Source organism: Marmota marmota, unplaced genomic scaffold, assembly GCF_001458135.2.
Source record: "Marmota marmota marmota unplaced genomic scaffold, marMar, whole genome shotgun sequence".
Lineage (NCBI taxonomy): Eukaryota > Metazoa > Chordata > Mammalia > Rodentia > Sciuridae > Marmota > Marmota marmota.
The window spans coordinates 27711395-27723594 of NW_025999842.1; the positions used below are offsets into that span (position 1 = coordinate 27711395).

The window sequence follows — 12200 nt, forward strand, 5'->3', positions numbered from 1 at the left end:
TATATATATATATATATATATATATATATATATGGAGAGAGAGAGAGCGAGAGGGCGCTCTATGAAATATCCTCATTTAAGAAAGTCTAAAATTTTACATATGTTTTTGTTTATAGCGTATATGGTACAGCTGCCTGAGAGTGTGACCCCATCTGCTGCTGCTTCCAAGGCCTGTTTGAAAGCTTTGGCTGTTTGTCATGGACCTCTGGATCACTATGACTTTCTGATCAAAGCTCATGAGCTAAAGGATGATGAACATCAAAGAAGAGTGATCCAATGTTTGCAGAAATTACATGAGGACCTTAGAGGATACAGCATAGAGGCAGAAGGTCTTTTTTCAAAGGTGAGGTTTATGTAACATTAAAGATGGAACAGTTTCAAGTGTAACCATTTTATAAAATGGATTCAGTGCAATGAGGCATAATGAAACAGCTTGAGAATTTCCTACAGATCCTTTAAACAAACTCTATTAGATCCCTGACCTCTTGATGTCCTGTAGCTGTCTTTTTGCCTTTAGGGATTTAAACAGCTTTCTAATTAGATTGTTAAAAAGTGCATTCCAATCTAAAGGAAAACTTCTATACAATTCCAAACTTTCCCTTTTCTTTAGTTCAGGCCTCACCTGGGATCAGCAATGGAGAAGGGGGAGTGATTTGTTTTTTCCCCTTTCCTCCTCCTTTCTCTAGAGTCAGAAAGAGAGGGATGAAAGATTAGAGGAAAATAACCATCTTAGTTGCCCATCAGCTGTTGGCTTTTGGTTGATAGATGCTGACTTGCTAGCTCTTTTTGAAAGGGCTCATTGGTCCTGGATTACCTCCATACTGCTGTATTCTTTGAGCTCTTAGGGCTCTGGGGAAACACCTCAAACCTTTGTATTCTACTGGGACCTTTTCCCCTTGTACTTAACCTTCTTGGGTAGGGTCTTGTTAGGATAGCTCTCACTGGATCACCTTTAATGGTGTCCACTTAGGTCACAAGAAGCATATCATCTTGTTTCTCCAACCCCTATTGCATAGAGAGCTTTATTTACCCTTCTGCCTTTGGACTGCAGGCAAGAAGCAGGTACCAGGTTGTCCTTGTCCTGTACATATTCCTGAAGACACATGTCAAGTTCTTTCATGAACTCTTCCACACTGTGCTTTGGTAGCTGTCTGTAGATTTCCTCACCTAAGCAAACATCCATCTGGGGAGGGGGGATGCCCACCTCATTTTGTACTCAATCCTAATCTCTTCGGGTATTTCATTTGTGAACCTCCCACGCTTGGCATGAGGGAAATACCATAGCATTACTAACCCAGCTTAAAAACTTTCTGCCTTGATCATTCTGTTCAGTTCTACTTTGGTTTTAGAGCTGCTTTTGCCATTTTTTTTTTTTTTTTTTTTAGGTCTTTCCTGGCAGGGCACAGTGGCCTACACCTATAATTTTAGCTCCTCAGGAGACTGAGCCAGGGGAATTGCAAGTTTGAGGCCAGTGTTGACAATTTAGTGAGATTCTGACTCAAAATAACAAATAAAAAGAGCTCAGGATGTAGTGTGGTAGAGCAACTCTGGGTTCAATCTCCAATACTGCTGGGGAAAAAAAAAAAAAGATTTGACCTTTCTTACATACCATTCAGGGCTTTTCCTATGAGCTTGGAAGTTTCCCTCAGGAGTAGACTGAGAATGTGGCAGACACCATGATTGACCAGTCCAGCACAATGATTATAGGATATAATGATAAATTATCTTTTTTGATGATGAACCTTTGTTTTCTTATACTTTCATAAGTTTGTTTATAAGTAAGAAAAGAACTTAACATAGATTGCTCATGTTTTACGTATCATATGGAATACAGGGAGTCTTCCAAATAAAATAAAAACTTGGTAATAATGGCATAGCCAAGGAAAAACATGTTTTACTTACCTGAAATTTTTTGGTATATGAGAATTCAATTGCTTTTAAGAATTCTGTATCATGTTCTATTTCTTGTCCGTTTTGGAAATACATTTCTTTTAATTCTTTTTTTATTTTTAAATTGTAGATGGACATAATACCTTTATTTTGTTTATTTGTTTTTACCTGGTGCTGAGGATAGAATCCATTGCCTCACACATGCTAGACAGATGCTCTACCACTGAGCTACAACCCTGGCCCCTGGAAGTACATTTCTTTTATTCTCCTTTCCTACTCTGTAGCATCCCTAGGGCTTATTTTATATTGGTTAGTGAACTTCCATCCAAGTAACCTTTGATCATTAATATAGTTTGAATCTAGAATGTCCCCCAGAGGCCCATGTGTTAAAGCCTTGTCCCCTAAAAGGGGGATATCCTAGCCTCTTCTTTTTTTCTCTTTTGCTTTGTTGCCATGGTGTAACTAGACTCCCTCAGAGTTATACTCCTGCCATGAGGTACTCTGCCACCACAGACCCAAAGCAATGGGGTCAATCAGTCAAGGACTGAAATCTTACAAACTGTGAGCCAAAGTAAACATTTCCTCTTTTTGAGTTTATTGATCTCAAGTATTTCCTTAAAGTAATAGGAAGTTGACTATAGTCATTACCTTATCAATTCAACAATGATAATTTTTTTTCCTTTAAATTGATTAGCTCTTTTAGGTATATTCTCCTATACTTCTACCTTTGATTTCTTTTTTTTTTCTTTCTACTTTTGACTTCTGACTTGTGTATAATGGGCCAGTCTAGTCAGTAACTCTTTTTTTTAATTATTTTTTAAAAATATTTTTTTAGTTATACATGGGCACAATATCTTTATTTTGTTTATTTATTTTTATGTGGTGCTGAGGATCCAACCTAGGGTCTCACAGGTGCGAGGCGAGCGCTCCACCACTGAGCCACAACCCCAGCCCCAATAACTCTGGTTTTATTGTGTAGTTTAAGCTTATATAAATGGAAGATTTGATATGTCAGCTAGAGTTTCAAGTTTTATTAATGAAAGGTCACATTTGTTAAATCCTAGTGCATATATAAATAAATGTTTAGCAGTTATAGCAGCATCTTTGTGATAGTGTTTGTCCTGTAGTTTATGAAGCCCCCCAAATCTTTAAAACATTGAAAAAGACCTAAATATCCAATATAATTTGAGAAAACCACATATATAAAACTTTAATTTTTGATGATTGTAAAGATGACACAGACCATTTCTTTTGAAATTAAACAAGTATTTTCCAGTTATTCAGAAGATAAATTTGGGCTATTAGGTTTTCTTCCTCCCTCCCTCTCTTCCTTCATTCCTTTCCTTTTACCCCTTGTAGTGATTGAACCCAGAGGTACTACATCCCCATCCCTTTTTATATTTTTTTATTTTGAGGCAGGATCTTTCTAAGTTGCTGAAGCTGCTTCAAAAGGCTATCTTCCCATCTCAGCCTCCTGAGTTGCCCAGATTGGGGTGTGGCTATTAGATTTTCTAGTAATAGAAGAACTTTATTTGTAGTATTCTTAATTCCGGTAAGATTTATGATTTTACAAACTTTGATTTTGGTTTTAATGTAGATGTTTAAACATTCATTATGGTGGACTTATTTTTGCCCCATGATAGTCCTCAGAAACTTTTTATAAGCTTAAGCTATTGAAACAAAATATATCTCCTTCACAAAATGCTGGATTTATAATTAATTAGAAAAGTTCATTGCAAAATATTAGGCTGCCTTTACCTATCTACATAACGATGTTTTCTCTAGTAAACATTTGAAGAAGTTATGAGCAGATGACTATGCCATATGAGCAACAAACTGTGAAGAACAAACATTTATGGACACTTTTGTTATCAAATAAAACATACAGCCAGGTTAATCTGACACATTTAATGTATGCATAATTGTTATTGTGCTGTGAGGTAATTAGGCATAAATGGTAAGTAGTTCATGTAAATCACTATAATTAGAATTACTTTTACACAGCCAAATCAAGCATTTCTAGAGTCAGGGAGGGAGGAATTAAATGGAGTATGGAGCTACTCTGCAAATCTCTATTTCCATTAATCAGGGGTATGCAAGCAGCCAGATCTTTTCATCTCTTTTACCTCATAGTATATTCGTAAGGAAGTGAAATTGGGGGTCAAACTACAGTCACAAATCATATGTCAATGTTTTGGTCAAAGATGAACTGTATGTACAACAGTGGTCTCAAAAGGTAATAAACTAATACTTGAGTGATGCTGTAGTGCACTGTGATGATGTTGGTGTAAACAAACTCACTATGCTGCTAATTGTATAGAAGTATAGCACACCCGGGTGTGGTGGCACACGCCTATAATACCGGTAGCTTGGGAGGCTGAGGCAGGAGAATTGCAAGTTCAAAGCCAGCCTCAGCAGACCCTAAATTTAGCCAGACCCTAAACAACTTAGTGAGGCCCTGCTTCTAAATAAATAATAAAAAGGGCTGGGGATGTAGCTCAGTGGTAACTCCCCTCTCCATGGATTCAATATCCAGTACCAAAAAGAAAACTAACTAAATAAAAATAGAGCATGTACAATTATGATTGAACCCAGAGGTGCTACATCCCCATAATGCTGGATCATGAGAAAGAACTATTACTGATTTTCTATATTATACTGTGCTTTTTATTGTTTAGAGTTCTCTCCTACTTAAAAAAAATAGTTTACTAATAAAGCAGCATGCCATGTTTCAGTGTCAACAGTCTCATACATTTCATGTTTACTGAGTCTCTTGATCACATCAAGAGGCATGTTGAGTGATTCACCTTTATCTTCTGGGTTTGTATAAGAATTCTCTCTGATAATCACAGCAATGAAATCACCCATGATACATTTCCTAAATTGAATCTCCTTTGTCAAGCAATACATGATTGTTTATTGCTTTTTGAGAACTAATACATTCCACCCATTTAAATTCTGAAATTTGAGAACAGAGTGCAATGGACCTGTTTCAGACTCCAGAATAATCAGTCATTGTATTCAATCACATCTTAAGTTTTGTCATGGTTCCAAAAGGTGAAATTGTGCCATCAACATAGATGAGAATATCTTTAATAAGTGTGCCCTCCCTTTCTTCTTTCCTCCCTCCCTTCCTTCTTCCCTCCCTCCCTCCCTCCCTTTTTTTCTTTTTTTGGTGGAAATTGAACTCAGGAGCATTCTACCTGAGTTATATAACCAGCCCTTTTTTAAAAATATATTTTTATTTATTTTAATTAGTTATGCATGACAGTAGAATGCATTTTGACACATCAAACATAAATGGAGTATAAATTCTCATTCATCTGGTTGTACATGATGTAGATTTACACGTCATAAAATCGTATATGGACATAGTGTAATAATGTCCAATTCATTCTACTATCATTCCTACACCCATGCAACCTCCCCTTCCTTCAATCCCCTTTGTCTATTAAAAAATCCCTCTATTCTCCCCCTCCTATTGTGAATTAGCATCTGCGTATCAGAGAAAACATCTGGCCTTTGGTTCTTTAGGATTGGCTTATTTCACAAAGCATAATATTCTCCAGTTCCATCCATTTACCGAAATGCCATAATTTCATTCTTCTTTAAGGCTGAGTAATAGTCCATTGTGTATATATATCACAGTTTCTTTATGTGGAGGGGCACCTAGATTGGTTCCATAGTTTAGCTTTTGTGAGTTGAGCTGTTATAAACATTGATGTGGCAGCATCACTGCCGTATGCTAATTTTAAGTCCTTTGGGTATAAACCAAGGAGTGAGTGGGATAGCTCGGTCAAATAGTGGTTCCATTCCAAGTTTTCTTAGGAATCTCCATACTGATTTCCATAGTGGTTGTACCATTTCACAGTCCCACCAGCAATGTATGATTGTACCTTTGGCCCCACATCCCCACCAACATTTATTGTTGCTTGTCTTCTCTATGATTGCCACTCTAACTGGAATGAGATGGAATCTCAGTGTAGTTTTGATTTGCATTTCTCAAATTGCTAGAGATGTTGAACATTTTTTCTTATGTTTATTAATTGATTATATTTCTTCTATGAAGTGTCTGTTCAGTTCCTTTGCACATTTATTGATTGTGTTATTTGGGTTTTTTTGGTGTTAAGTTTAGTTGTAGATGGGCACGATAACTTTATTATTATTTATTATTTATTATTTATTTATTTTAATGTGGTGCTGGGGAATGAACCCAGTGCCTCACATGTGTTAGGAAAGTGCTCTACCACTTAGTTACACCTCCAGCCCCTGGTGTTAAGTTTTTTGAGTTGTTTATAAATACTGGAGATCAATTCTCTATCTGAGGTGTGTGTGCTAAAGATTGTTTCCCATTCTGTAAGCTCTCTCTTCACATTATTGTTTCCTTTGCTGTGAAGAAGCTTTTTAGTTTGATTCCATCCCATGTATTGAATCTTGATTTTACTTCTTGTGCTTTAGAAGTCTTGTTAAGGAAGTTAGTTCCAAAGCTGACATGGTAAAGATTTGGTCCTTCTTTTTCTTCTATTAGGCACAGTGTCTCTGTTCTAATGCCTAAGTTTGATTCACTTTGAGTTGATTTTTTGGCGGGGTGAGAGGGGTTTAATTTCATTTTGCTGTGTATGATTTCCAGTTTTCCCAGCACCATTTGTTGAAGAGGCTATCTTTTCTCCAATGTATGTTTTTGGTGCCTTTGTCTAATATGAGATATGGGTTTGTCTCTGCCTTCTATTCTGTGCCATCATTCTACAAATCTGTCTTGATGCCAATACCAAGCTGTTTTTGTTACCATGGCTCTGTAATATAATTTAAGGTCTGGTATTGTGGTGCCTTTTGCTTCATTTTTCTTGCTAAGGATTGCTTTGGCTGTTCTGGGCCTCTTATTTTTCCAAATGAGTTTCATGAGTGCTTTTTCTATTTCTACGAAGAATGTCATTGAGATTTTAATAGAAACTGCATTAAATCTATATAACTCTTTTGGCCATTTTGCCAATGTTAATTCTGCCTATCCAAGAGCATGGGAGATCTTTCCATCTTCTAAGGTCTTCTTTAGTTTCTTTCTTTAGTGTTCTATAGTTTTCATTGTAAAAGTCTTTCACTTCTTTTGTTAGATTGATTCCCAAATATTTTATTTCTTTTCTGAGGCTATAGTGAATAGGGTAGTTTTCCTAATTTATCTTTCTGTAGATTCATCACTGATGTATGGGATTGAATTTGAATTATGTGTTTCGGCTACTTTGCTGAATTTATTTATTAGTTTTAGAATGTTTCTGGTGGAATTTTTTGTATCTTCTAAATATGGAATCATTGTCATTGTGATAGTTTGAGTTTTTCTTTTCCTATTTGTATTCCTTTAATTTATTTCTTTTAATTGTTCTAGCTAGAATTTGAAGGATAATGTTGAATAAAAGTAGTAAAAGAGGGCATCTCTGTCTTATTCCAGTTCTTAGAGGGAATGCTTTCAGTTTTTCTCCATTTATAATGATGGCCTTGGGTTTAGCATACATAGCTTTTACAATGTCGAGGTATGTTCTTACTATCCCTAGTTTTTCTAGTGTTTTGAACATGAATCGGTGCTATATTTTGTCAAATGCTTTCTGTGCATCTATTGAGATGGTCATATGATTCTTGTCTTTACATCTATTGATGTGATGAATTAGGTTTATTGATTCCCACGTATTGAACCAATTTTGCATCCCTGGGATGAACCCACTTGATCATGTGCACTGTTTTTAATAATATGTTTTTATATGCAATTTGCCAGAATTTTATTGAGAATTTTTGCATCTATGTTTATCAGGGATATTGATCTGAAATTTTCTTTCCTTCGTGTTTGGTTTTGGTATCAGATTGATAATAGCTTCATAGAATAAGTTTGGAAGAGTTCTCTCCTTTTCTATTTCATGGCATAATTTGAGAAGTATCAGTGTTAATTCTTCTTGTAGGTCTTGTAGAACTCAGCTGAGAATCCATCTGGTCCTGGGCTTTTCTTAGTTGATAGGCTTTTTTTAGTTGATAGACTTTTTTTTTTTTTGGTGGTGCTGTGGATTGAACCCAGGGGTTTGTGCATGGGGCAAGCACTCTACCAACTGAGCTATAACCCCAACCCTTGGTTTGTAGGCTATTGATGGCATTTTCTATATCATTGGTTGAGCTTGATCTGTTCAAATTGTATATGTCCTCCTGGTTCAGTTTGTGTAGGTTGTATGTCTCTAGAAATTTGTCAATGTCTTCAAGATTTTCTATTTTATTGAAGTATAGATTTTCAAAATTGTTTCTAATTATCTTCTGTATTTCAGTAGTGTCTGTCATGATATTTCCTTTTTCATCATGAGTTTTTTTCCTTTTCTCTTGCTTAGCAGAGATTTGTTCTTCTTTTCTAGGCCTTTGAGATACAATGTTGGGTCTTTTCTTTGTTGACTTTCTATTCTTTTAATGAATGAGCTCAATGCAATGAACTTTCTTCTTAGCACTGCCTTCTTCATGTCACAGAGATTTTGATATGTTGTATTACTATTCTCACTTACCTCTAAGTACTTTTTTATTTCATCCCTGATTTCTTCTGTTATCCATTCATCATTCAATAGCTTATTATTTAGTCTCCAGGTGTTAGAGTACCTTCTATTTTTTTATCATTGATTTCTAATTTCATTTCATTATGATCTGATATCTGATGAAGGGTATTATCTCTCTCTCTCTCTCTCTCTCTCTCTCTCTCTCTCTCTCTCTCTTCTATTTGCTGAGAGTTGCTTTATGGCATAAGACATGATCTATTTTAGAGAAGAATCCATGTGCTGCTGTGGAGAAAGTGTATTTGCTCATTGGATGGATGGAGTTTTCTATATATGTCTGTTAAGTCTAAATTATTGATTTTATTATTTAGTTCTACAGTTCTAAAGTTTGTTTAGTTTTGTTTGGAAGATCTATCCAGTAGTGAAAGAGGTGTGTTAAAGTCACTCAATATTATTGTGTTGTGATCTATTTGATTCTTGAAGTTGAGAAGGGTTTGTTTGATGTACATAGATGCTCCATTGTTTGGGACATAAATATTTATGATTGTTATGTCTTGTTGATGTATAATTCCCTTAAGCAGTATTCAGTGTCCTTCTTTGTCCGTTCTGATTAACTTTCATGAAGTCCACTTTATCTGATATGAAGATAGAAACCCCTGCTTGTTTACGTAACCCATGTGCGTGATATGTTTTTTCCCATCCTTTCACACCTTCAGTCTGGGGATTTCTTTGCCTGTGAGGTCATTCTCTTGGATTCAGCATATTGCTGGGTCTTGTTTTTTAATCCAATCTGCCAGTCTTTGTCTTTTGATTGGTGAGTTTAGGCTATTAATGTTCAGTGTTATTATTGAGATATGATTAGTGTTCCTGGTCATTTTGGTTTATTTCTAGTTTTTAATGTGAATTAATTTCTCCTTTGATTGACTATTCATGTAGTGTAGATCTTCCCTTCACTGGTTTTTACTTTTTTTTTTTTTTCAATTCATCTTCATGGAATATTTTATTGAGAATATTCTGAAGTGCAGGCTTTCTGGTTACAAATTCTTGTTTTGTTTATCATGGAAGGTTTTTATTTCATCTTCAAATCTGAAGCTTAATTTTGCTGGATATAGAATTCTTGGTTGATATCCATTTTCTTTTAGAGCTTGGTATTTGTTATGCCAGTATCTTCTAGATTTGAGGGTCTGGGTTGAGAAATCAGTTGAGATCCATATTTGTTTCCCCTTTTATGTAGTCTGATATTTTTTATTGCAGCCTTTAAAATTCTGTCCTTATTCTATATGCTAGGCATTTTCATTATTATGTGCCTTGATGTGGGTCTGTTGTCTTGCACATATGGGATCCTATAAGCCTTTTTTATTTGATTTTTCATTTCATTCATTAGATTTGGGAAATTTATGATATTATTTCATTGAAAAGATTGGGCATTCATTGATTTGTTTCTCTGTGCCTTCATCTATCCCAATGAATCTTAAATTTTATCTTTTCAGGTTATTTTATAATTCTTAGAAGTGCTGTTTATGGTTCTTAACATCTTCTCTTCCTGATCAACTCTGTTTTCAAGATTATATATTTTGTCTTCATTATCTGAGGTTCTTTCAAGTGGTCTAGTCTGTTTGCGATGCTTTCTATTGACTTTTAAATTTTTTTCCCTTTCATTTCAAGGATTTCTGTTTGTTTGTTTTCATAATTTCTCTTTTTTGAAGTGATCTTTTGCTATCTGTATTTGCTCTCTTAATCATCCTTTACTTAGCAGATCAGTTTAACTTCTAAACTCCTTCTCTGACATTTCTTCCACTGTGGTGTTGATGGATTCTGTTACTGGAGTATCCTGGTTTGCTTGGGGTGATTTGTTTCCTTGCTTTTTCATGTCCTTTGTGTGTCTATCCATCTAACAGTATGGATCTGAGGCAATAGAGTTTCTATCCTGTGGACTTATAGTGTCCCTGAGGTTTTCAGTACCTTACTTGCAGAGAAGCTGCCTGTCTGCTTTCTTGTTTCACACCACAGAGCAGCCAGGAATGTGACCTTCTCTATTCTGCCATCTTAGGTCTCTCCCCCAGCCCTTTTTATTTTGAGACAGAGTCTTGCTTAGTTGCTGTGGCTGGTCTCGAACTTGTGATCCTTCTGCCTCATCCTACTGAGCTGTTGTGATTCCAGTTGTGCACCACTGCCCCCTACTTTAATAAGTTCTTTTAAATGAATTTAAAAAACTATTAGTAATGTTTAGGGTTGAAATTTCTATCTGTCCTTAATAGTCAAAGCTTACTATGCTGGTTAAGGCAGCAGAATGATCATAAAGAGGCATCAGTGCTGTGGATTCTATGCTGAGGTTATAGTCAGGTCTCCTTTATCTATGAAGGACAAGTAGGCAGTATTATCAGACTTGTGAACCATGTGATCTCTTTTACAACTATTCAGTTCTATCACTGTTGTCAAAGAAGCCATAGGCAGTAATAATAAATATAGTCCAGTAAAACTTTGTTTATTTATTTATTTTTTGAGAGAGAGAGAGAGAGAGAGAGAGAGAGAATTTTAATATTTATTTTTTAGTTATCTGCGACCCAACATCTTTGTTTTGTATATGGTGCTGAGGATTGAGCCCAGGCCACACGCATGCCAGGCGAGCACGCTACCGCTCGAGCCACATCCCCAGCCCAAACTTTGTTTATAAAAACAAGTATCAGGCTGGATTTGGCCAACAGGCCATAATTTGTTGACCCTTTTTCTAGATGATTGTTACATGACTAGATTGGAGGGTTGGTATGAGACCATTAATTGTATTTTTGGTTCTACTTGAATTGTACCTAGTCTAGCTTTCAGTTTAATATCCCTTTCCTGCCTGTATCCCTGCCTCTAATCAACAGAACTATTCACTGTTCTATTATATAGAGGAACACATATAGAGACAAAATAGAAAGTCTAGAACATACATGGTAACTTGGCATATAATCGAGTTGATATTGAATATCAGTGGGGAAAGGATAGTTTACTTAATAAATGAGGATGGGATGGATCACTGATCATCTATATGAAGAGTAAAATAAAATCAGGTACTCCCTTCTTTAAACATAAAAATAGATTACATGGAAAAAATTTCTTAAAGTGAAACAATAAATTCTTGAAGAAAATATAGAGGAATAACTTTATCAACTTGGGAAAAAGAAGAATTTCTTATAAGATACAAAAGTCTAAATTATAAAGGTAATAACTGATACTTTTGACTATATTAAAATTTAAAACTTCTGGGCTGGGGCTGTGGCTTAGTAGTAGAGAGCTTGCCTAGCATGTGTGAGACACTGGGTTTGAATCTCAGCACCATATAAAAGATAAAGATATTGTGTTCATCTACAACTAAAAATATTTTTTAAAATTTAAAATTTCTAGTCAACACAAGGTACCTTAGAAAAAATATGGCAGACCACAGATTGAGATAAAATATTTGGCTGAGGGGCAGAGCTGCCCCCCTCCCCCCGCGCCTGCAAGGTAGGCGGAACTGTGACCACCGGCACAACAGATGCAGCGGCCTGCTGAAGGGCAGAGCCGTCCCCACCCCTGCGCCTGCAAGGTAGGTGGAACTGTGACCACCAACCGAAAAGGCCCAGTGGCCCGCGGAGGGGCAGAGCTGCCAACCACGCCTGCAAGGTAGGCGGGCCTGCACCCTTCCAGCACAACAGGCGCAGCGGCCTGCTAAGGGGCAGAGCCGCCCCCTCCCCCAGCGCCTGCAAGGTAGGCGGAACTGTGACCACCGGCACAACAGGCGCAGCGGCCTGCTGAGGGGCAGAGCCGCCCCCTCCCCCC

At 36.5% G+C, this 12200-nt stretch overlaps 1 protein-coding gene across 3 annotated transcripts in view; it reads left to right on the forward strand.

Annotated features, from left to right (window-relative positions):
* Positions 1 to 12200, forward strand: part of Afg1l (AFG1 like ATPase) — a 198995-nt gene that overhangs the window by 34377 nt on the left and 152418 nt on the right. For all 3 annotated transcript variants that reach the window (XM_048784887.1, XM_015499929.2, XM_048784924.1), the window contains one exon: positions 117 to 343. In XM_048784887.1, the coding sequence (XP_048640844.1) occupies positions 117 to 343 (227 nt within the window). The remainder of the gene's footprint in view (positions 1 to 116; positions 344 to 12200) is intronic.